This window comes from Clupea harengus, chromosome 9 (assembly GCF_900700415.2).
Source record: "Clupea harengus chromosome 9, Ch_v2.0.2, whole genome shotgun sequence".
Taxonomy (NCBI): domain Eukaryota; kingdom Metazoa; phylum Chordata; class Actinopteri; order Clupeiformes; family Clupeidae; genus Clupea; species Clupea harengus.
Genome location: NC_045160.1, coordinates 29,365,647 through 29,392,147, shown reverse-complemented (window position 1 = coordinate 29,392,147; position 26,501 = coordinate 29,365,647). Strand labels below are relative to the sequence as shown.

General features: G+C 42.0%; 1 protein-coding gene across 1 annotated transcript in view; it reads right to left on the bottom strand.

The window, feature by feature from the left end:
* The window catches only part of LOC105913023 (protein NLRC3-like), a 70,618-nt gene that overhangs the window by 35,662 nt on the left and 8,455 nt on the right, over positions 1 to 26,501 (bottom strand). The window contains exons 3-5 of the mRNA XM_042708784.1: positions 23,345 to 23,435; positions 19,190 to 19,306; positions 16,630 to 16,728 (exon numbers count right to left, since the gene is read on the bottom strand). Of these exons, the coding sequence (XP_042564718.1) occupies positions 16,630 to 16,728; positions 19,190 to 19,306; positions 23,345 to 23,427 (299 nt within the window). The 5' untranslated portion in view covers positions 23,428 to 23,435. The remainder of the gene's footprint in view (positions 1 to 16,629; positions 16,729 to 19,189; positions 19,307 to 23,344; positions 23,436 to 26,501) is intronic.

Genomic DNA, 26,501 nt, shown 5'->3' with positions numbered 1-26,501 from the left:
AGCATGCTTCAGAGATAAGATAACGAACATTAGGATGAATATTGCTCAGGAAATTCCAAATGTCTTGTTTTCTGATCCCCTTCCACCATGCTGTAACAGTATGAGCTTTTTTGCACTGGCCGATAAAGAAATGCTGAGCAATGTAGTGTCACAACTGAAGCCGTCTACATGCCCACTTGATCCCATTCCCACCACATTTTTTAAGACCATATTTAACTCTGTGTCTAAGGACATTCTAGCCATTATTAACTGTTCCCTGCTTACAGGTATTTTCCCATCAGAACTTAAAACTGCCCTAGTGAGACCCCTCCTGGCTTCCAGTTAGGAAGGGAGGTGCTCTCTGAAGAGTTGGGTCTTCAAAAGCTTCTTGAAGGTAGAGAGAGACGCCCCTTCTCTGGTAGTACTAGGCAGTTCGTTCCACCAACGTGGAACTACAAATGAGAATAGTCTGGATTGCAGTGCTTGCACAGACGGCAGTGCCAAACGACGCTCACTAGACGAGCGCAGTGTCCTGGGTGTAACATTTGCTCTTACAAGAGCATTTAGGTAGGTGGGAGCAGAACCAGCAAGCACTCTGTAGGCAAGGATAAGTGACTTGAACTTAATGCGAGCAGCTACCGGCAGCCAGTGGAGCTCAAAGAGTAGCGGGGTGACGTGTTCCCTCTTCGGTTGGTTGAACACCAGACGCGCCGCCGCATTCTGGATCATCTGTAGTGGTTTCACCACGCAAGCGGGCAGGCCCGTTAGGAGGGCGTTGCAGTAGTCAAGGCGGGAACTCACCAAGGTTTGCACCAGCAGCTGGGTGGCATACTGGGTTAGGTACGGCCTGATTTTGCAGATGTTGTATAGCGCAAAGCGGCACGACCTGGAGACAGAGGCGATGTGGGACGTGAAGGTCAGTTGGTCATCAATAATGACCCAGAGGTTTCTTGCTGTTTTGGATGGAACAAGAGATAAAGAGTCAATATTGATATTGATGTTGTGGTGGATGACCTGTTTGGCTGGGAAGACCATCAGTTCCATTTTGACCAGGTTCAGCTGAAGGTGGTGATTTTTCATCCATGTGGATATATCAGCAAGACAGTCTGAGATCCGCACCGAGACAGTGGTGTCCTCAAGAGGGAAAGACAGAAACGAGGTGGTGTAAATGGCAAAGAGAAGTGGTCCCATCACCGAGCCTTGGGGCACCCCAGTGGTGAGGCGGTGAGGTACAGACAGCTGACCTTGCCATGACATGTTGAACGAGCGTCCAGTGAGGTAGGATTCAAACCAGGAGTGCGCGTTGCCAGAAATGCCCATACTTGACAGTATGGACAGAAGGATGCGGTGGTTGACTGTATCAAACGCAGCTGATAAGTCAAGCAGGACGAGAGCCGAGGATTGAGCTGCTGCTCTAGCTGTTTTTAAGGCCTCTGTTACAGACAACAGGGCTGTTTCGGTGGAGTGACCGCTTTTGAATCCAGACTGGTTTGAATCGAGGAGATTGTTCTTTGACAGGAACTCGGTGACCTGTTTGGAAGCTGCCCTCTCAATGGTTTTAGATAGGAGTGTGAGAAGTGAGACCGGTCGATAGTTTTCCACCTGAGTGGGATAGAGAGGCGGCTTCTTGAGCAGCGGCATTACCCGAGCCACTTTAAATGAAGAAGGGAATGTTCCAGAATGAAATGAAGCATTAATCACCAGTGTGATTGCCGGTAAGACGGCGGGGGATATGGCTTGAAGGATGTTGGATGGGATGGGGTCCAGCGGGCATGTAGTTGGACGGCTACCTGTTAGGATTTTGGAGAGGAATGAAAGAAGGAAACGATGAGCCATTGACGGTTGTGCCCTTAGGGGGGGGGAGACAGTTGGTCAAATTGTTTCCCGATGGCTGCCACTTTCTCTGTGAAAAAGGAAGCAAAGGCATCAGCAGTGAGGTTAGTAGCTGGGGGAGGAGGAGGAGGGTAGAGCAGAGTTTTGAAGGTGTAGATTAGTTTCCGAGCGTCAGTTGCACCGTTGATCTTGTCGTTGAAAAAAGTCTTCTTAGCAGCAGTGATGCTGGATGAGAAGGAGGCCAGTAGTGTCTGGTAGCTTGCAAGATCGTCCGGTGCTGCAGATTTGTGCCACTTTCTCTCAGCCGCTCTGAGATTGGAGCGCTGCGTTCGGAGGGTATCACTCAGCCATGAATGAGACTGGGTAAATCGAGCAGGTCTAGTGGAAAGTGGACACAAACTGTCCAGGCATGAGCTCAGCATGAGCAGAGAGATTCTGTGGCATCATTGAGGAGAAAGTAGATAAAGGTGGAAGAGCAGTTCCAAAGGCCAGGACAAAGAGACATGGGGAAGCAGCTTTTAGTTTCTATGCCCCCAGCCTTTGGAACACTCTGTCAGAATACCTAAGAATGGCTGAAACGGTGGAAACCTTTAAACATGCACTTAAGACATACCTCTTTGATCTTGCTTATCACTCACTGTAACATTTATCTGTTGACTTATCTGTGTCTCTTTACAAGTGTTTGTAACAAACTGCTGTTAACCTTATCATGATATTAGAGCTAAATTACTAAGCGTAACCTTAGCTAAAAACAAATACGTAGCACGTACACACGTAGGGTACACACCCGCTCTGCCCCTGACCGTCTTGGGTGGGCCTCGGGGCTGAGCGGGGGGGAGAGACAACAAGGCTAATCCCGGCATGGAGGTTGCCCTGCCCATTCTGGTGGCACGCCTTTCGTCTCTCACTCCTGTGATGCTTTTCCATGGGCCACTTGGTGGATAGGAAAACACCAAGTCAACGGGAAGGTAAATACAAGGTAGAACAGTTCACCAAACTATTAGGAAAGGCAAATTAGCCACAGATTAGCCAACCGAAAACCGAATTTCGCCCGAAATAGCAACTGCTAGCAGACTCAAAAAAACATATGCAACTAAATATTTTACTCTATTCCCTGATAGCTGAGTGTACTAGTAACTATTAGCCTACTCTAATATACCAAAGGAAAATTAGCCACAGATTAGCAAACCGAAAACTGAATTTCGCCCCGAAATAGCAACTGCTAGCAGACTCAAAAGACATATACAACATATCCAGCAGCTGTCTCTTAGTTTGACGATAACCGTACTCAGCAGTCCTTTACGGTGCCAGTATGGTTAGTAGGTAATTTCCTGTTTATTTATCTCTAAAAAATCTGTGTGTCTTTACAAGTGTTTGTAACCCCCCCCCCCCTTTTTTTCCTACTGTGAGGCGCATTGTGTTACCTCCTGGTATGAAATGCACCGTACAAATAAAGTTTGATGCAGACGACTTAGCTTTACTATCCCCTAGTAGCAGCGGGTTTCAACAGCTGCTTAACATCTGCTCTAATTATGGGGTCGATTTTTATGTTAAATATAATGCCAAGAAGAGCGTGGTAATGGTCTGTAGACAAAAAATGACATGGATATTAAGTTCCCTGCCTTTCATCTTTCTGGGCAAACTCTGGGGGTGTCTTGGGGCACATTATTACAGACACGTTGGAGGATCATGCTGACATGTGCAGACAGAGGGGATTGCTCTATGTCCAAGCTAACATGTTGGTTAGAAAATTCCACTACTGTACAGTTGATGTTAAGATTAATTTGTTTAGAGCCTACTGCACCCCTCTCTATACAGCTCCACTTTGGGTGAATTACAAGAAGGAGAGCTTATGTAAGTTGAAAGTAGCCTATAATGACTGTCTTAGGATACTCCTGAAGAAACCCAGGAGTACTAGAGCCAGTGAGCTGTTCTGTAATATGGTCTAACCACCTTCATGGCCTTGCTGAGGAACCTTGCTTTTAAGTTTATGAGTCGGCTGGACCGCTCTACAATTTTTATAATTGATCTGATGACAGACCCTGGCCGCAGCTCTGTCAAGTACACATCTAAGATCTGGGAACACTGGCATGAGTGCCTTTTTTAAGCCCTTCTTTCATTGTATATTTCTATCTAATGTATTGTTTGTATGTATTGTTTTTTACCATGTGGGCCTTGAGGCTGTAATAAAGTTTATATATAATGGGCCACCCCAACGTTCGCGGGTCCGTCATTTCTTGATTTTCTCCGCTGCGAAAAGATATTGACCGCTTTCATTGACAACGGGTTTTGTGCTTCTAATTCACATCTTTCATATCATTCCGCAAGTAGTCCGGTCATTTAACGTAACGGAAAGTCATTGTTACTTGAAGTCAGTAAGTAATGGGTTGTTACGCAACACCTGAACATTTAAAGTTCTATTTGTGTGAAGAACTATTTTTTCTTAGCGGAAATCACGAAACGGCAACAAAATCATTAAAAAGAAGTATCCTGGAGGGATGTCTTCTATCGTTTTGGTAGATAACTGTAAAAAAAAAAAAAATCTCTTCAGGACGAAACGATTTATTTTTAGTTAATGACCGCTGGACAATACATTATCCCTTACGTGATTTATTTTAAAATGTGAATTACTTCTGCTTGATGTGAAGCAGACACTTTGAATTCACTACTTATTAAGATATAATAGGTAATGTTCAATGCCTTATCGCGCTGATGTGTCCGAGCCCGACCCGAGCCCGAGTATAATTTCTGAATATTTGTCCGAACCCGGCCAGGCCCGTCGGGTCCCGTCAGGTTCCGATGGGCTCGGGTCGGGTATCCAACCTCTAGTGCAAACACACTTTCTTTGAAAGTAACAGGAACTCTATCTACTACCCAAAGGTATCTCCTTATCTGTTTCTGAAATAAATGTCTACTAACAAAAATGTTCTCTCTCCCTTGTAGCATGTTCCAATTGCTGATGGAAGTGGAAACATTGCTCCTCACCCCCACTACTCCTCAACTACGCATATGGACAGCCAAACTCTACCCACTCACTCTGTTCTTTTTCTTTTTCTCCTAATCCAGACTATCTTCGCTATGGGACGCTGCTGTAATCTCTCCACCCGGTCTACCCATAGAAACCCTCTGCCAATTGCACCCAGCGCCACCGCACTGCCGTACACTTACTCTACCTCATACCCTATGCTAGCATTTATATACAATATATAATATTGCCACCACCAAAATGTTTCTCTGTTCCTACTCCCCTTACCCCTGTAACAGTAACCCTATGAGCACAGTTTATACCCACTAAACTGGTCTTGTTTGTATCATGTATTTACCACCGGATGTCTGTAAATATATATTATGTACATCTACCAAATGCAGGCTGTGTACAACACCTGTTGTTTCCCTTCCCCTTCTGCCACACAACCCTCCCCCAATCCCCCCCTTCCTATCTCCACCCGGCTGACCTCAAGCAGATGGGTCCCTCTTTATGTGCTGTGGTTCTGCTTAAGGTTCCTTCCTGACTAACAGGGAGTTTTTTCTTGCCCCTGTTGCCATTGTGCTTGCACTAAGGGGATTCAGGCTCTGGGCTCTGTAAAGCGCCTAGAGACAATTGTATTGTTATGGCGCTATATAAATAAAATTTAATTTAATTGAATTACACGGTGTTACAGGGTAAATCTACTATCTATGTAGCTACATCATAGCAGTGTTAGTGGGAATGTACTAGCTAGTGCAACTGGGTGTAGCTAATCCTTGAATGCGGGCTAGGCTAGCGCATTATGAGAGAAGAAAAATGAATGTCAAGAAATCGAGTTAGGAACGGGGGTTTCATTTTTGGCCAGTAATATTAAAGTGTTGAACTGTTTGCAATTTATTCACGGTCTCTTCTGTGGCTTTGACTATTACTTAATGGCGTCATGCAGAGCCGTTTCTAGCTACCCTGAAGTGCTAGTGGTCGAAGTGGCCGATAAGTTGTCAAATGTCATGTCTCCTAAAATTAAAAGTGACTATTAGTTATTGTTCTGCCTTGCAAGAAGTGAAACTTCCCAAATGATTATGCTTCACTGATATGTGTAATGTGTTTTCTATGATGTCTACTGTATGATAGTGATTATTAAGATATGTTAGATATGTTCCTAACATTTTTGAAAAAATGCTGCATGTTTCTCAAAACTCTGTTTAGTTTTTTATTTACATTCGTTCACTAATGTAAACTGCTAATGTAAATGTAATTTGTAAATTTACATTCGGTCACTATAGGCGTATTTTGCAGTTTAAAATTAAGTGAAGAGTTGTGTATGTGAAGTTGCTATTAAATACAGTACATCGTTTAAACATGAAATTGTGGTTTGACATGAAACTGATGATGGTCTTTTTAATTTTGAAGCTGCCGATAATGATGAAAAGTCGGGATGATCTCCAGTGTTTCTCAACCACTGGGCTGCTGCCCTTTCTAGTGGGCTGTGAAAATGTTTCAAGTTGAAGTTAATGCGAAAAAACTCTTTACAGTACCACTTTCAAACAACACAGTAAATCGCCGGATTATTTTGGAGATGGCCTCGGACATACAGAACTAGGTTCTGGAAAAGATGAAAGGTAGCCCGCTCTTTTCAATACAGTTACACTGACGGACGTCAGTAACGCTGCATTACTGCTGGTTTTTGTGTGTTATCGTTGGAGCGGTATTCTACAAGGAGGACCCTTTTCTGTGGAGAGCTACAAACTTGAAACACTGCCCAGGAATGCTTTGAATCATTATTTGGACCTATTTGAAACTATTTATTTGAACATTATTTGAACCTATTTGTTTGCCTGTCTGAAGCAACATCTATTTTAATTAGGCCTAGCTGAATAGTCTTGTTTGCATGTTTCATCACTTGTTTTGAGTGCATGCTATCTTTTGGGTCTATTCTGGTTTTGTTTACTTGCATGTTTGCTGTGCACAAATAGGCCTAGACCTACTGCATATAAGTTCCTTTGTTTCAAAACTCTATTGGATAATAAATCCCTTTTGACTGAAAATGCTCTGTGTGGTTTAATGTTGTTTTCTGGTGCACAATACAATTTTGATGCAATATCTAGAGTTAGATTTTCTTGTATTAATTTCTAGGCTCCCACCTGTAGCAGGTGCTGATGTTGCTCTTTGTAAAACATACAATCGCTTATAATTTAGAATGGAATATAGATTAGCTAAAATAAGCGGGGTGTCTGTTGGGCCCCACCCTGTTACAAATACGAATAGGTGGGCCTTGGAGTAGAAAAGGTTTAGAACCCCTGATCTACAAGATCTTTTTGCAATTGAGACAATTGAGGAAATCATTTCAGGACCCCTCAAGAATGTTCCGCCACCCTCTTAGGGGTCCTAACCCCCAGTTTAATAACCACTGGTGTGTGATAAGATTTTGTTGTACTTATGTTTTTTTTCTGGTGTTAAATGTTTCTACCAGGACAGTCGGAAAATTCAGGCGAGGCACTACACTGTATCAACTGTATCTAATAGGCAATGGATGAACTGGCTCGCATCCTGGGAGGCGGCAATCGCAAGTACCTAGAAAAAGTAAAGAGGAGATGGGAGACGTTCTGTGGCTGTGTTAAATTTTTTGCAGTTTGGAAGAAAGCCTTAAAACCTCCAATACCAATGAACATGCGTGGAGGTATGTTCTTTATTGTAGTCTGTCAAGTCCCAATCCTACCTGCATGTGTATGACTCATCCGGCACACATAAACTGCAAAGCGCATCGTCGCTTCCACTTTCCATTCACTTGACATTTGAACAGCTGATTGAGTTGCAACCCGAGGCTCAAGCCAGGTCGCGATCATTTCAGCTGTTCCCATGTAAAGTGAATGGAAAAGATCATCGGTGCCAACCTGCCTACCATCCAAGACCTGTTCACCTCCAGAGTCAGGAAACGGGCAGGAAAAATCACTGCAGACCCCTCACACCCTGGACACAATCTATTTAAACTCCTCCCCTCTGGTAGGCGCTACAGATCACTGTTCGCCAAAACCTCCAGAAACAAAAACAGTTTCTTCCCCATAGCTGTCTCACTACTGAACAGCTAACCCACTGTAGCATATATAGCATATATATTTATCCCTGCACTTCTTGCACACTCCACTTCTTCTTTGTACTATTGTTGTGTAACATTTCACAGCTCCTGTATATAGCCTTTCCGCCTTGTATATACTGTATTTCTTAAACTTCTTAGACCGTTACACTGTTTGTTTTGTATTGTGTTGTAATGTATATTTTGTGTAAGCACATTGAGAGCCACTTTACCAAGTCAAATTCCTTGTTTGTGCAAACTTACTTGGCCAATAAAACCTGATTCTGATTCTGATTCTGAAACAGAAATGGCAGCACGTTTTGTCCTTCATGTGTGCCGGAGGCACAAGTGACTTGTGGTTATGCTTTTAATATCTCATTGAAATGAATTTGGTAAATCAGGTGGATAATTATTGTGTGGATTTGATTTTGTTCTCATTCCCCCCACTACCTCTGTGAGTTGCTGAATCAAATAAATGTACTTATATTCAATATAATTAACATTTCTGTGTTTGGTTTTAAAATCTAGTCCACTTTAGTAAGTCTAACTTAAAATGAAAACTTGTTAAAGCAAAAGAAGCCAGCTAAGTTAATTCAACATAACACTGTTGAGTGAATGGCACAATCACCTCTATACATACTAAGAATGTCCTAGATGGGTTTCTGTAGGTCTTACATTGCACATGCTCAGAAGCTGACTCCACTTTGTGATGCTGTGTTCAAATTAATGTGCTCGAGGTCAAGGTCTTACCCAGCTGGTAAGTGCATGGTTTAAGAGTGATATTGCTGCTCCTACTGTATTTGTCTTGCGAAAAAATCAAGCATATATGAGCACATGTTAGATCATAGTAGCTAGCTAGCTAACGAGCTAGCCAATTAACAAAATACCACCTGACAGACATACATTAAAATAGCGATTTAATTCTAGAATTGTAGTTTAGGGATCTCAGCAAATGCAACATTACATTGGTTTTGTTTAATGTTTTTTTGTGTGTTTTGTTACAGTTCATGGTGTGGGCAATACTAACTACTTATGATTTTGAAATTTTTGTCAGAGAGCAATAAGGATCCGTATTAACCGGTGAATAGGGCAATACGTGGGTGGCATGACTAGGCATTAGCCAATCAGAATGTTCGTACTGTCGTTGCCATATAATACATTTCAATATTTGATAACTAAATGTAGATGATTTACCTGACAGTCCTTGAAGATGCATGTAAAAGCTCAATTACCAATAAATAACCATTTTATATAAAACTAATAATGCTTTCTTTACCACACCCAGAGTTTGGTATGTGTTGAATGATATCACATTGATATCACGTGATGGTTGTCGTTTTCCATTGGTAATAAATAATATTACAGAACCAAGGTATGGCACGGTGGCTCAGGTGCTTGCACTGAGGTCATTCGATTCCTGCATGGGGTGCTGTTGGCTCTGGGGGGCAGGTCCTCCCCAGAGCTTCAGTGCTCAGGTGGGCAAATGCACGGCGACCTCGGCCTGCGTGTGCGTGTGTGTGTGTGCGTGTGTGTGTGTGTGTGTGTGTGTGTGTGTGTGTGTCCTGTGTCGCGTGTCTCCACACTGCCTGATCAATCAAGGCTAACTTGACCACCTAATATATATCCTATATGTGCAACAATGAACTGACTGAAGCCAGTCATGTTTGTTTGTATTGTGATTTGAATTTACTTAACTACATTGTGTGGAAATTGTTGACATAACTAGGTAAGTCCAAAATAAATTCACTAGCGTAGCTTTATAACAATGAAAACCATTTAGGTACTGCTTATTCAAGTCAGTTAAGTTGGAACTACAAGGAGTTGTTCAGTTGGTGTTAGTTAATCCAGTTGAGTTAGAATTACATAAGTGAGTTAGGTCAGTGTAATGAAGGTCTGTTTAGTTAGATGAACACTGCCTGATCAATTAAGGCTAACTTGACCAAATAATATTGAAATTACTTAATACAGTCTTGTTGGTTTCACATAAGTTAGTTATTTCCTCTGTAATAATAGTATTAAACTAGTTTGAACACAACTCAGTTATGTGGAAATCATTGACATAACAATATTAAGTACATTGAACAACTTATTTTTTTTGAGTGTACCCAGTGGAGTTCACCATTTCCTTCCTGACTCCAATCTCTCTTCCTATCACCAACAAAAGCCAAAGCGCCTCGGAAGTGCCAGTGAAGCTCTGCTCCATATCCTTCATGTCGCCTCCAGCTCAGCGTCGGAGAGACCAAGGAGCTTGTGGTGGACTACCAGCGGAGCGGGAGGAGGAGCCTCCCAACTCCTAACTGGATAGTCTGGAGACAGTCGGGGAGGGGGGAACGCCGAGGAAGCTGGACTGTTTTTATTTTTATTTTTGTATGTGTATGTTTGATTCCTATTCCTGTTAATAATAAATAATAATTCATTTAATTCATAGTGCACTCTACATTCACCTACATTCACGCAGGAGCAAGCTGTTTGTGGATCTGAGAGTGTGGTTGGATGTTTGGGGAGTGATGAGTTCTTGTAGGTAGGAGGGTGCATGACCATTTATGCAATGATGGGTGAGTAGTAGGACTTTGTAGTCAATACGGAATGAGACAGGGAGCCAGTGTAGCATAGGTGTTATGTGATCGAATTTCCGAACTCTCATCAGGATCCTGGCAGCTCTGTTTTGAATGTACTGCAGCTTCTGGATGTTCTTGCCAGTGATCCCAGTGAAGAGTGAATTACAGTAGTCCAGTCTTGAGGAGATAAAGGCGTGGAAAAGCCTCTCTGCATCTGGCAGGGTTAAAGTGGGGCGGAGTTTGGAGATGTTTTTGAGATGATAAAAGGAGGTTTTGCACAGGTGTTTTATATGTTCATTAAAGGTCAGGTGAGGGTCAAACCTAACTCCTATATTAGTGACTGTGGAGGAGAGGGGTATGACCTGACTGTCGAAGGTGAGATGAGTTATGGAGGGAGGATGACTGAACCTGGTGTGGAGTGCCAACAAGGGCTTCGGTTTTGCTACTGTTTAACTGGAGAAAGTTGTTTCTCATCCATGCCTTTATCTCCCCAAGACAGGCGGTGAGACATGACATGGCAGCAGAGGGGCTTGGGGCAGTTTTGATGTAAAGCTGTGTGTCATCGGCATAACAGTGGAAAGACATCCAATGTCTGCTGATGACACGACCAAGGGGGAGCATGTAAATAATGAAGAGGATGGGGCCGAGGACCGACCCTTGCGGAACACCACAGGAGACAGGGAGCAGTCTGGACTTGCATCTTACCAGTGAGACATATTCAGTCCTGCCAGAACGGTAGGACTGAAACCACTTGATTGCAGAGCCTGATAGTCCAATGGTGGTGTGGAGGTGCTCTAGGAGGATAGTGTGATCCACTGTGTCGAATGCAGCAGTCAGGTCCAGGAGGATGAGGAGTGAGGGTGAACCTGCATCGGCTGTCATCAGCAGGTCATTCGTCACCCTGAGCAAAGCTGTTTCAGTGCTGTGGGCTGAACGAAATCCTGACTGAAAGTTTTCAAACAAGTTGTTGTGTTTGAGGTGGTCCTGAAGTTGGGAAGCAACTACGGATGACAGCAACCTGAGAGCCGGTGGGACACAGCCAGACTGAAGGGAAAGGTCAACAACTTTGGTGATGAAAGGACTGAGAGTGGGGATGTGTGACTTGAGCAGAGCAGTGGGAATGGGGTCCAGGGTACAGGTACAGGATTACATTTTTCTGACGATTTCCTCAACATGGCTCTCCTGAACCTCAGCAAGATGTAGGGGAGACAGCACACTTGCAGAAAAGGTGTTGGTGTCAGAAGGAAGCAGAGATGGAGAGCTGGACATCACAGAGCAAATGCTGTTGACCTTAGATCTGATAAAGTCAATGAAGCTGTTGCATTGCTCCTCTGTAGCCGGTAGAGGATGGTAGTGTTGGTTGTGTTGGAGGATGGTTGTGTTTTATGGTGGAAAAAAGCTGTTTAGAGTTTCCAGGGTTTTTATTTATTTAGCTGGAATAGAACTGTGAGCGAGCATCTTTAAGGGAATTGGAGTAGGCCCTTTGATGCTCACGGAAAGCCAGTTCATGGACAGTGAGCCCAGAGTGTCTGCAACGTTGTTCCAGGACACGCCCAGCTGTTTTTATTTTCCGCATGTGTGAACCAGGGAGCGGAACGTGAGAAATTTACCTCACGTGATTTGACAGGGGCATGGAGAAAACACTGCTCAGGGATGTAATTATAGAATTCCACTAATTCATCCATTGATGCAGATGCTGGGCTGGTGATGAGCTGGAGATCCATGGTCATAGAGGCTGTGTCAATTCTTTTCCAGTTCCAGAAGGCGCTTAGGTCTAATAGTAGGCAACACAAAAGTCAAGGCCATTGAGACCACCTTGTGGTCGGACACACCAAGATCATAAACCTGTAGGTTACTGTTGTCCTTCATAAATCTTGCTGCTATTACACCTGAATTTCCCTAACGGGATTAATACAAGTTTATCTTATCTTATGGTGAGAACTGTGTTGTGCAGTGTTTCATGTTCCACAGTACTTTTGCCTTCATGAGCTCCACCTCCTGACATATGTTTCCCTTTTATTCAATCGTAGCCGAATGAGGATCCCTCCAAGTATCTGGACAAGTGTCCCATATCAACCCCAGTCTTGCTGTATGATGGTCATGGCACTACTTGTGCGTCGCAAAGAGATGGGAGGAGATGCGAAAAGTGCGCCTAATTATGTATTAGTAATGAAACAAGAGGTGTTTTAGCATGACATCAGCTGCTAAATGAAAACTGTGCGTGTGAGAAATTTGACACAATTAATTAAAAAAAAAAATACGAACATCAGAAATGTTATTTGTTTAAATGTTTAAATGTGATATATCAATTAATATAGGCATATCAAAAATTGTCCCACCAGCTAACTGTTCTGCCAGGTCTTACACAGAATCGCTGTTCAATGTATGGTTTAAACCGTATTCTTTGCCTTTTCCATCCATCGTTCAAGCACACCGAGTACAGTGCTCACCTTCTGCGTAGTAGTAACGCAGATCTATTCAGGAAAAGAACTTGTACCTGAAGTACACTAACTAAACTAAGTAAATTGTAGAGACAGAGCAGCATATTAATTTCACCTGTTTTTTTTTACGTTATAGCCTCTCGAGCGCAAGCTACCCCCCACGTCAGCGTATCTGAAAACCTCCGTTACCCCTGAGACCGTAGTGTGGACTGGTGGTCACCAGTGAAACAACCCTCAGTTGTGCAGGTGTTTGTTGATATACAGTCAGACCAGGGATTCCACACAATGGCTTTATTTCTGCATTCACAATTAAAAATACATTGCATGAGTTTTTCAGCAATCGCGACAGCATTCCAGATCTGAAGTAACGTAAAAACAATATCAGGACAATGCTCTCTATAACTCATGCGGTTACCGTCAAAACTATTATCTCGGTTAAAACCCTTGCAAATGGCTGTATAGCATTACATTTCGAGAGCATCAGTTGACTCAACTTATATGGATGTAGCCCTTTGGAAAAGTAGGCTAGATGCTTAATGTTCATAAATAAATATTATAAATAAAGTATAAATAGAAAACGTTTATAAATAGTATAAATAGAATGAGTTAATAAATAGAATAAATAGGATTTAAAAGATTAAAAACTATTAATAAGGTTGTTATTGCATGTACCTAATGTGAAATGTAGTTCCTGATGCTGTAAATGTTTTCAAGGTATTTTATTTTGATTACTGTATGATAAAGAAATTGAAATGTAAGAGTTTATATGATGTTTAATTTGTTAGCCAATGAGACTGGAGTTGTAGGTCAGGGGTCAAGGGTAAGTTAATGGGAAGAGAGAGGAAACGAGACCAAAGCTACAACGAACGAGAGAAGACGTATTGAGATTTGCTCTGTAACACTGCTAAACGTTATGTGAGAGATACACTCCATGAAGCATAGAATTGTCATTGTTAGTAGGGCAGCACGATTATTGCCAAAATCATAATCACGATTATTTTGATCAATATTGAGATCACGATTATTTATCACGATTATTCATTTATTTTAGGGACAACCTCTTTTTATTGCACTTTCACATTTAAATGAACAAGAACACTGCTTCCACTTCCATTCTTGCTAACCGCCTTTGTATTGCAAATAAAATTGGTATATTTCCCCCGCCACTCAGAGTCTGGCTATTTTAAGGGACCTTTTGGTTCTTCAAGGCCCGTAACAGGAAAATATAAATTAAATTCATAAAATATAAATTAAATTCGTATCAACACTTTTTACCCAAAATTAAATCAAGAGAGCACTGCTTTCACTTCCATGTTGTGGTACATTCCAGCTAACGTCTTTGCATCAAAATAAAACTGATACGGTTCTTATTCACCTGAAGCAAAATATAAATACAATGTTTATCCAAAATAAAAGGACTAAAAATAAAAATGATAATTTTCATACAGTGCAGGTAATGCGCAAAGGGATCACGTCAAGTGTCTTGACCATTTTTCTGAAGCCTTCATTGCTCACAGTATTTATTGGACACATGTCTTTGGCCAAATGAAATGCGTTTGCATCCGTTATTTAAGTGTGTCTTTGGAAGGTGGATGGATACGCTGTCGCGCTATGCAGGGTCGCTGTTATGGTTTTCTGGGTTGACGTTGGACATGGACGGAAATTCAGTGAGGTAATGTTAGCTTTGGCCTTAATGCATTCGTCGTATTGTGGTTTGTGGTGATTTTTTAGATGGTTGAACAAGTTAGTTGTATTGCTATGCGGCGCAGACACAACTCTAACGCACTCAGTTTATATGATTTGTTCTGGGTTAACATCACTTGCCATAAATCCCCAAAAACTTCCAGACAACGGATGATCCTTTTCGAAGTACTAGCTCCTCGCCTTCTGCTCCTGACATTTGATTTACCTTTCACACGACACCCGTGACCATCAGCTCTCTGTTCTGTTGTCTGTCTCTCTACTCTTCTACTAAAACCGGAGTGAACTGCAGACAGAACTTTTTTGATGCTGCCGCACATGACACCTCCCATCTCGTTCTTCCCCTGGTGGTTGGCTGACTGCTATTTGAGGAAGCGCTTGAAGCAGAACACGCATTTTAAATGTCAATATTGCTGACGATCATGCTCATTTAATTGTGGCAGCCAAAATTGTGATCACGATTAAAATTCGATTAATTGTGCAGCCCTAATTGTTAGACTAACTACTAGTGAATCTTATAGAACAGTGAACAGTTGTTTAGTCGTGGTCTAGAGGACCGAGCCACCTATTCACTCTGAAGGCTAGCCTAGTATTCAAGGAGTTGGACAAGGGTAGCCTTCGGCAACACCACACAGCGTCCCGACGGCCTAGCAAACCCCAACGAGACAAGGGACAGCAAAGTCCAGGCAGTGGACAACTCCGGTCGACATCTTAGGTGTGCTGCTTGGAAGACATCTTTTTTTATTCTATCTGTCGGTCAAGGATCCGTATATCCGGTGGGATCGGTGGTAAAACCAGAAGTGAGTACTTAATACGTTTTGATTGGCTAAAACCAGGACCTTTTTTGTACTTGAGTAACAATGTCGATTGTCTGACTTTAAATGTAGTGTCACGTTTAACACTGCTCCTCAATATTAATAGCAACTGAATTACACTTGAAGCAGGTGTAATCGCTAGCGGTAAATAACGTAAACGTAAACGTAAAAAAACGTGAATGACCGATAAAGGACTGCTATTACACATCACAAACACACATAATCGGTGTGTTTGCCAAGTTTATCTTAAATTACAGTAGCTTACGCAAGCTTACTAGATAGCTAGCGCGTATACATGTTTGGTTAGCTTACTAGCACCACACTTACCCTTATTTACGTCAATCCTGGACTTTTTTTTTCTCGCCTGGGAAAACTAATCTCAGTGTACTTATACAACCTCCCGTCAAGCTAAGTTTACATTATATTTACATTTAGTCATTTAGCAGACGCTTTCATCCAAAGCGATGTAGAGAGAACAATCAAGCTACGAGCAATAGAGACCTAGTGTAACAATAAATACTATTATACATAAGAAATAAAAAAAGTGCAGGAATGTTACTACTGTAAGTGCGAGTAAAGTACTAGTTAGAGGAGATAGCATTACAGGAAGGATAAGGAGAGGTAGAAAAAGGAAGAGGAAGGGAGAGGAAGTGCAATTCATTGATTTGCAATTAATCTCGGGAAATTATAGTTACAATTTGCAAACAGCAAGCTTTCCTGTCAGTTGAGTAATATGCTTAGTTAAATTGCTATTCATAATGGACCCGCCATTCGAAGAACCAACCCCAGAGCTCCCCAGGTCCATGTCTGATGAGTTTTATATAAACTACCCTCAGCACTGTCACTCAAGAAGGAATGTAGTCTATATAACTGCCACTCTGCCTGAAGAGTTTCCCCCTAATGTAGTCTATATAACGTTTACTTAACTTACTTACGTAACCTCGGTTCCTTGAGCAGGAACCAGACATAACAGGATGGTACATGACCATAGTCATGAGCCCAAATCGAAGCATTTATCCATTCACGCCTGAAAGGCCGCGATATCTGTCAGCACGAGCTCCTGAGCCCGCCCCTCAGGAGTCCTTATCTTACGACGTGCCTTACATTTTGGTTGCCCTTAGCATCTAGATACTTGATATTAAAGAAATATCTAGACCTGCCCATCTCAGTCAAACACCTTTGGTACACTTTTATACTTCAGATGTACTTCAAATGACTGTATGGATGATTGTATTTCCTGTGGAAAGTCCTCATTACTACTCACCTCTGACCAGCAGGAACACCTCCTTCTGCTAAGGGAAGTGGAAGATCCATGGACTGGTCACTCTTCATGGACACACAGCTCGATACAGGAGAGGGGGATCTAGTGGGAGTCATCAGCCGTATATATAAAAATCACTACAGTCAAAATTACCTAAATCCTTTTTTTTTCTGCAATACTTTGCCATAACATATTATGCAATTTCAAGGAATATTACTGATTTAAAATAATTACAGGGAAAATATCTCTTTGATTTAAAATATTTCCACAGTGTCACTCTGAAGATCTTTCTTTAACTCTATTCATTTAGTTATGAAAGCAGGGGCGGACTGGGGGGAAAAAGTGGCCCGGGAGTTACTGTCAGACCGGCCCACTCAATACACGGCGAGTTGCCCACTCAATGCATTGCACGTATCGACCAGTCGGTCACCTATTTTGAAAATTACCCACACACTTAACATTATTTTGGATAATTACAAAGAAATTACATCATACATGTTTTGTTCAATAACATTTGGATCCACCAATTTGACTGGATGGACACATGGAATAAAATGATACTGGCTATTGTAACACTCCAAGGTAGGTATAGTTTTCTAGATGAATATGCTAAACTCTGGGCTAGTATCAGATGGTTATGTATAACTACAGAGCCTTAAGGAATGAATGTCAGCAGAGAAAGACCACACAATAAAGAAACTGGAATCAGAGGGTAGAATTAGTTGGAACCAGTGTCGGCTCCTGAAAAAAATACTCAGGGGGGGCATATTTTTGATAATTATTAAGGCGACCCATTCAGTAGTTACATTAAGCAAGACAATTGTATCAATTTGTTGTTAGCTGATTAACTCATACAGTAATACCTTTTTGTCCACTAGATGGCAGCACACAACAGAAATATTTCCCCTCTACCTACATAGCTAGAGTAGCTATTTACAGGTGGAAAGCTATGAAAGAAAGTTGCATCCAGGAGCCTTCATAAGCAAACATAATGTGGCTCCACATTAAAATATCCCACTTTTTCATTATCCACATGTCTCAAAAGTTGTATGATGTAACATAGCTTAACAGGACACATGATATGTCCAATAATAACATAAAGAAGGGGGCAACATATAAGTCAAAACCAACTATATTTATTGACTGATCTTGAAAGTACTGGCTTACAAAAGCTAAATAAGTCATCACATAAAAAATAACTCGGTGTTAGTGCAAGAAGCGAACATTCACACTGTAAAACCTATGACAAGTGACAGTGGTATATAGACCACGTTAGCCACTTCACAGCCTGCTAGCCACGATTTTCTTACGTTCCACCTCTTGGATGTAGGACCCCCCCCCCTTGTAGAAACCTGTTGAATGGATACATTTGGTCTAAGAAGTCCTAAATGTTTTGTTGTCAATTTATCTTCATTAGTACGCCGACTTTCAAAGAACGAATGGAGTTGTTGCACTGAATGTTAAAAATGGATTTAACAAGAGAGTCAATGAGAGAGATCTGGGGCGATTTCCATTTTGCCCAAAAAGGAGGCGGGGTCATTTCAAGCACCACGTTTGCCTGACTGTTGGCTCATTCGACAATGACATGCAGAGGCAGATCAGACGGTCTAGTGGTAGAATCCGACAGAAAAAAAAACTCCTTTTCCCGTAGGCAGTGCGTCGCCCCAATCGCCCTTATGGACAAGCCGCCCACTATATTATAGAAATGAACAGTACAGAACATACGATGGGGTGTGAACATCAGTGGTATCAGTAGTGTTGCATGCTGGGTGTGTGATTGTGTGTGTGTGTGTGTGTGTGTGTAGGGGTGTCTGAGAGCGAGTGATGCAAGTGTTGAGTAGGCTAGAGCGATTGACACTTAATAACGCCTAAAACAAAGTTAGACATACGGAAGACATTAGATGAGTAAAGAAGACACTTCAGAATAGTTTCGAAAACTAGGCACCATGAGTGTGAATACAGATCGCAAAGAGTAGTATAAATATCAGTCAGTGGTATTAACTAGCTTTTGGAAATAGATTCAATAATATGTGTTCTGTGTAGCATCGAATAACTTGGGGGGCCGGCGATGTGAGAGGGAAGGGCCGTTTGGTGAGCGGAGTGGGCCGGTATTTTGGACCATCCCAACCCCGTCGGCCCACCGGGGATTCCCCCGGTATCCCCGATGGCCAGTCCGCCCCTGTATGAAAGTATTTTGATTTGAACAGCAAAGTCGGACATGACAAGTCAGCCTCTGGTCTGTCTCATAGTGTAACCTTCTGACAATATAGTCGTACTGTAATCCTCACTACTACATTTAAAAAAAGCTACAAAATATACTGAAATGGTTCTCAAGATCAGTCCTAGGATTTCACCCTTAGGGGCTGCTTGTGAAAATGTGAAGGTTAACATTGTCAATGAATGGATTTCGTTGGTCTCCTTCAATATATAAATACTAGATATTAAAGAAATATCTAGAACTGCCCATCTCATATTAATATCTAGCATAAAAGACAAGTCAAACACCTTTAGTACACTGTATGGATGATTGTATTTCCTGTGGAAAGTCCTCATTACTACTCACCTCTGACCAGCAGGAACACCTCCTTCTGCTAAGAAGGGTGAAAGATCCCTGGACCGGTCACTCTTCATGGACACACAGCTCGGTACGGGAGAGTGTGATCTCTTCTGCTGCATGACGCTGTAATTCACAGACACAAACACACACACAATTGTAGACGTAGACATTTTAAGGAACAGCTCTGTTTGTTTGAATGCCACCTGAGACCTTTAGCAAAGTCTGGGAAAATTGGTCGGGACAGAATTATTGTCAGTCATACCTATTGGTGTTTATTAGCTGAGCTAAAACTGGGTTAGCATTTTAAGAGATTCAGTTAGATTCAGTTTCATTCTGCTTGCAGCTACTGACTTAGAACACAACCTTGCCAAATATCTGATTGAGACAAATGGCCATTACATAAATACAAATGTTCTCATCTTTGATTGGTCCAGTTACTACACACTCCTGCTCTACTGTGGGTTGGGTTCTACTTTCTGATAGGTAGCCAAATGAAAACAAAAAACACTCAGTTAGCTCTCATCCAATCAGCTTTAGTTGCCAGGCAGAAATCATGCTGACAAGTTGTTTCCCTCACACCCACAGATACTTGCATAATCTGCTTTTATTTGTACGTCGTAACTTTTTGCTTATAAATAAATAATAAAAAGATTAATAAACAAACAAACAGACACAGAAATAAACAAATAATACATGTAAACTCCTGCGCCTCGTTCGTCGTACCTCGTTTAGCAAGTGTTACGTCCACATGGCTCGATTTGGAAATAACATTAAATTGGGAGACCACACAGAGTTATGATTAAAGAAAAGGGTAATTTATTAACTCATTAAATGAAAATACTTACAAAAAGTCAGTAAATGGGCGGCAAGAGAACGTAAAGCTCAATGTAGTGCAGATCAGCATAGTGTATGTGTAGTGGTAAAATGACAAAAGAGGGAGCTGAGGAACAAAGGTCTTGCAGCCCTGTGCAAGCAACGAAGAACCGAGAAAAGCCGACCTCCAACTCACATCAGGAACTCTTTTTAAATGTCCCCGCCAATCAGCTGCCATCTAGCCATGTTGGCCAGACCAGACGGCTCCCCCTGTAGACTGGAGGGAGAGGGACAGCCCAAAGTCTTATTTACCAGGGTTTGAGTGAGGCAGACCCAGCACGGCAAAGCCAGGCATGACAGCGAGTTACTTAGATAATTTTCAGGATGAGATAATATAAGTCCTTCTTTTCGGTTCGTTGAAGCAACTTTGGCTAATTCACCATAGCAACACATCAATAAACTTGAAACTGCTCCAGCGCAGGCTAATTTAAGTGAAGCTGGATAAGCTTGCCACACCCCCGGAAAAAAATGGCAGCTCCCTTCCTGAGAGATCCAATTGAGCAAGGAGCTATAGTAGTTAGATTAGCATTTCATAGGGAAAGAGTTCTTTGCAATCGCCAAGATCCGTTATTTCATAGTGATGAGTTCTTGTATGAGCGCTACAGATTCAGCCGACAAGGAATAATTGGTACGTTTTTGTAGTGTCGGCGATGCGGAGAACAAAGCACTCATAATTATATGACAGTGTTATTAGTACACCATAGCAGTGTTTCCCCTACCGTTATATTAGGGGGGCGCCCCGCCCCCCCAACGGCACCCCCCGCCCCTCCTGGAAGGTCAAGTTCATTTTGTTCAATTTTATTTTCTATAAAGCGCCAGATCACAACGGAAGTCATTTAAGATTACCTTTCCTATAGAACAGGTCTATAGCTTGTTATTTTATTAAACAAAATAAATAGCCTTATGTTATTTATCTTATTTACACGACGGCATGTAATTTCTGTCTCTACATGGTCGCGCGATTACAATTCTCTGTATCACGCATGGTGGAGTTCCACCACGATGCGCACAAACACACACACACAGACACGTGCGCGCACACACAGGTGAGCACGCTCCCACCAGCGGACAGAATTGGGCTTAAGAATCAGTGCACAGCTACGGACACTTAAGCTTTAAAAAACACATTTCCAGGCGTTCATGAATCCAGCGATCTTTTCCTAGGTAGGGTCGACAATGAGGCCCAATGGCTACAACAGACGTGGAAACAGAAAGAATGTCAGACACAGACACAGACACACACACACACACACACACACACACACTGCCCAATGAGAATGGCTACAACAGACGTGGAAACAGAACGTATGCCTATGTCCGCACCGAAAATTCAGAAATAGATCTGGCTTCCATTTTTTATCATTTTCCTCGAGTTGTGCGTGGCCCTTTTTTACATAGAGTCTGGTAATACATCTATGAAATGTAAGGAACATTATTTATTTTGCTGTGAATAATGAAGGAAGCAATACATCTGATTATTTCCCAAACCCTCAAGAGCTGTTGCCATGGAGATTTAACGTTACTTTCTGTTTGAAGATAAGGTAGCAGCTAGTGTTGAAGAATGGATGACTTTAAATCGGACGACTTTAAATTAATATATGAAATTGAACATTAACACCTATACGGATAAAATAAATAAACAAGGATAGCAAAACAGATTGATAAGCATAGAATGAGAACGGCAGAAACACAGGCAGGACGTTAGATGACGAGACAGATCATAGTGACACAGGCTGGTTTTTTTTCGTCATATGAAGGCTGAGACATAACATTTTATTCAGTCTTACTGATGTTCCTTTTGTAATGCCAACATGTGCACTTCGTTGTGGATAAGTAAAGCCTATTCTGCTACATTTTTGTAGTCCTGGTAATCTTTTTGTTTGGCATATTGGTGAGGTTATTAAAAGGACCATTTCTCAATGGTTTTGTTCTTGATGAATAAATGTTTGTTTATTAATCAGTTATTTTTCAACAAATAATTAAATTATAATTACAAAGAGGACAATTCGCAACTTTATATCCCAACTTTCAACAACAATTTCATTGCAAAAAACACCTACAAATAAAAACTTTCATCGCAACTTTTTGGAAAAGCTCCTGCGAAATCAGGAATTTTAGGCCGCAAATATCTCAAAACATTTTCTTCCAGAAGGCCAAAAAGGTAAACTGCAGTGACAAAAGCTGCACACTTTGGGGATAATTGTCATTAAAAGACATGTTCCGATGTTTAGTTCAATGTACAGTTAGAATAATTGTTCAGTTGTTATATTGACTGCTGTCATTAAAAGAAACACATGAACACCATGATTCCTTTAAGCGTTTGTGTCGGTGGCGGTGGCCGCGCCGCGCCGCGCACCGTGCCCCCCCCCCCCCAAAGCTGTAAACCTAGGGGAAACACTGCATAGCATATCATTATTGTAGAAAATGATTAAGGTGGACTCATGATAAGAATAGAGAGAAAACATCTGGGGTTACGACCGTTACCCCGGTTCCCTTAGCAGGGACCAGATATAACATATGGGACGTGACATAGTCATGGGACCAATCGAAGCACTATTCACTCACGCCGGAAGGCTGAGATTCGTCCAATCACTGGAGTGCATAAATGCCCCCTCTGGAGTGCATAAATGCAGGTGATGGACTACTAACTTCCTCTTGAATACTGAGCTTGAAACACAAACCCAATAACAAGACACTGTAAACGCCACGCTTGTTATATCTGGTCCCTGCTAAGGGAACCAGGGTTACGGTCGTAACCTCAGATGTTCCCTATCGCAGTGGACTGCGATATAACATATGGGACCGTATCCCATCACGCGTGAATAACAGTGACAGCCAAACAACACACACCAACCCGTCATTGTCTTGCCCTCCTATGACTACTCTGAAGGAGTTACAAGCTTCAGCAGCTGAGATGGGAGAGACTCTGCATACAACAACTGTTGCCCGGGTTCTTCACCAATCAAAGCTTCATGGAAGAGAGCCACTTTGGTCTCATCAGACCACAGAACCTTCTTTCACTTGACCATGGAGTCTCCCACATGCCTTTTGGCGAACTCTGTTTTTTTTCAACAGTGGCTCTCTTCCATAAAGCTTTGATTGGTGACTTGGACTCTTATCCCACCCCCATGCCTCAAGTCTGAGCTATGAGCTATGAACCAGAGTCCATTTATGTCATCCACACATAAGGAACATGCAGCTTTTATTGTATTAAGATATAAGTTTGATATTAAGTAAGATATTGTGTTAAGTTATCTTTGGCACACACTGTCCTCCATTAAGACTGACCTGTCAGAAGTAGACACACCCCTTTTAGGGGCTCTGGCCTTCTCTTCTTCCCCATCTGGATCAGAGTGCTCTGGATACTCCATCCTCACATCTGAAAACACACACACACACACACCATTAACAACATGTTGGGGTACTGTTGGTGATATTTTCTCTGATATCGGTTTCCCACAAAATGTAATCAAATGTAATCATGTGGTTAAAAAAAATCCAGTATGGTTCAGCAAAGTTGGGAATTGACACTGATGGAACTGCAAAATAGCTATTCTACTGTTATTTTGTATCATTTTTTATCTGTAACATATATTGATGTTTCCTGCTCTAATTGGCTGTTGCATGGTGGTTATTGTGTGAGCATAGAAATGCTCATACGGGGGACTGATGGAACCGGAAATATTGATATTCGGTTGTTGTATATCACTTGAGGTACGGGACACAAATATTTCCAGTGTTGAATTTTTACAGGGTGAAAGACGTTTTCAAATTTGCAATAATAGCAGACTGAGCCATGGCTGCGGTGCAGGCATTTGCTTGATAGTTATATCGGTGGCTTTGCGCATTGAATTGGCATAGCAAGGTAGTCATTTATCAGAGCGAGGCGGTTTGATTCGATGTCCGAGTAAACTGTAATAATTGCAATAATTGGATGGGTTATAGTGAGTTGCGTGGTAAGGGTAATTTTGATCATAGCGTTTAAAGGAATTTAAACTCGTAGTTCAAGCTGGCCGCAGTTTAGAGAGCTCAGTTGAAAACTTCTGCACATAGAAAAGTCTTGTTCGCTACAATTGACTTTATTGTTTTTTATAAGGACCAGGACGAGTCCGTTTCTGAGGTTTGTTTCGGCGTTGTATCCGTTTGTCTGTCCCATGTTGTATGTTCATTGTGTAAGCCTATGTGCATCGATCTGTGTTGTCCTGTGTTCTCAGTAGCGACTGCGCATGATCAAACAGCATCAGTGGCGTAACGTAGTAACGACGGGCCCAGGTGCAAGATATCTGATGATCTGATGATCTAAAATGATCTAATTTAGGCAGCTTTGCCGCCTTATCCTCCTGTTCTTTTTTCTCTTGCCTTTTTCTACTTCCACTCTTATGCTTAAAAGGCATTGTTACGAGTAAAGTTGTGCTGTGCTCAATGAACTAGGTTGTCGAGACCTTTGAATTTGTTTATCTATAGCGTATTGTATTGTTACATGATCAAATAGAGACTTAACATTGGACAACAACATACATATTACCCAGCAATTATCATTGCTAATCACAAAAATACCAAAGAAAATAAGAACTTATTCATTTCATTGAATAGTTTTTTGACAGTTTATATAGTATATGTAGGATAAGCATATGGTTTTGTTATGAATTGCTACTTTTCCCCAAAAAATTATAAAAACCATGACGGAGATAAGTTTGCCTTTTCAAGAGTATATATAGCATTAGACATTGCTATTACTCTAAAAACAGTTCGTCTTTGAGCACAATCATATGTATAGCAGCCATATGCCATGGTTGAATTGGTCTGTGCTTTGGTGCTTTTATTTTGGTATCTGGTGGGTGTGTATGCAAGTCACGTGGGTATTGGCATAGGAATTAGTGAATGAATATATGCACCTGGGCACCTGTGGTAGTATGGCGAGGGGGTGAGTAGGGAGAGCACAGTTTTTGTTGACCGCTCAATATGCTGACTATTGGAACTTTGGATTTTATGGACTAACTAAAACGCTTACTGGATGAATTGCATGTATATTTATTATCGCCACCTTGCACAGAAGCACTTGCACTTTTCTATCTGCTGTCCTGTTCAAGACAGATGTTTATCTGCCTATAAAAATAAACAGAAGAAATCGTAACCTCCAGAGCGGACATTGGAATTGTTGGTAGCGCGTCACTCAAGTGAATCTCCCTTACTTAGCCTCAACATTCAGTTGTCGCCGCAATAATATGTGAGAGGAGAACATTTTACGCAGTTCTGAGGCGGGCCCATCGAGAGACACATGTATAACTTTGGCCCGGCTACGGGCCCCGACACCCCACGGGCCCAGGTGCAGCCGCACCTGCGGCACCCCCTATAGTTACGCCCCTGAACAGCATTATCTGGCCCATTGGATGAAATGATCAAACTTTAGCCAGTTAGCAGGAGTGCTATATAACAGTGGTTCTCAAACTGGGGTCCGCGGACCCCTTGGGGTCCGCAACGCCTTGCCTGGGGGTCCGCGAAAAAGTCTGGCTTCCAAAGGTTTTTTTATTTTTTATTTATTGCAATACAGTATACAAAACATATAGACTAATGTTGCACGGTGTACCGGTACTAGAAAGGTACCGCAGAAACCTTACGTAAAAAACGATACGGATTTGCATATTTTTAGTATAGGTACTTCATTAAAATAGCACGCAATCAGAGCGCACTCACTGTTCCGCTCCCTGTCAGGCTGCCTGCACGCATTGACTGCAAGAGCGGAGCTGCCCAGCTCTCACACATGCAACAGGCAGCCCTCACTCACAGCGAGTGATCTCAGGGGAGACATGGCCTCATGTGCAGGAGCTCTTGCCGACCGTCCTCGGCTTGTATAAAAAAAAAAAAAAAAATAAGATCTGGAAGTACTTCGGATACGAAGCAGAATGTGAAGGAAAGCCCATCGACACACAGAGACCCGTCCGTAAAACATGCTTCAAAGTCACTCTGGCAAAAGGAGGCAACACGTCAAATATGGCTTAGCACCTCTCAGACAGACACCCGAACTTTTCAGAGAGTTCAAAGAACGACAGGTTAGCAAATGTGATTATAAACATGAACACCCCCAAGCTCACCCATATACAGCCTCACTAGTAGTTTTAGCCTAGTTTAGAGACAAGCGATTTTCCCCATCACAGAATTTTGACGGTGCGTAGTACAATGATCATAATGCAGTGTGGCTAACGTAACTAAACCGCATTTTTCACGCTAGTAATGTTAACTGCCATAATCTGCAAGTGATGCATTTAATCTTCCATCAGTACGGGTCGTGTTTATCGTTGCAGAAGGCCCTTTTTTAAAGATAGGTTAGCCGAAGGCATATCGGATGGCCCTATTGCATGTATTCTCGTTTAAGACGTTTATCTAGCTTTCAATTTGGCTGCAAGAACGTAGCCCAGTTCATTGTCAAAATTAAACTCTAGAAAGA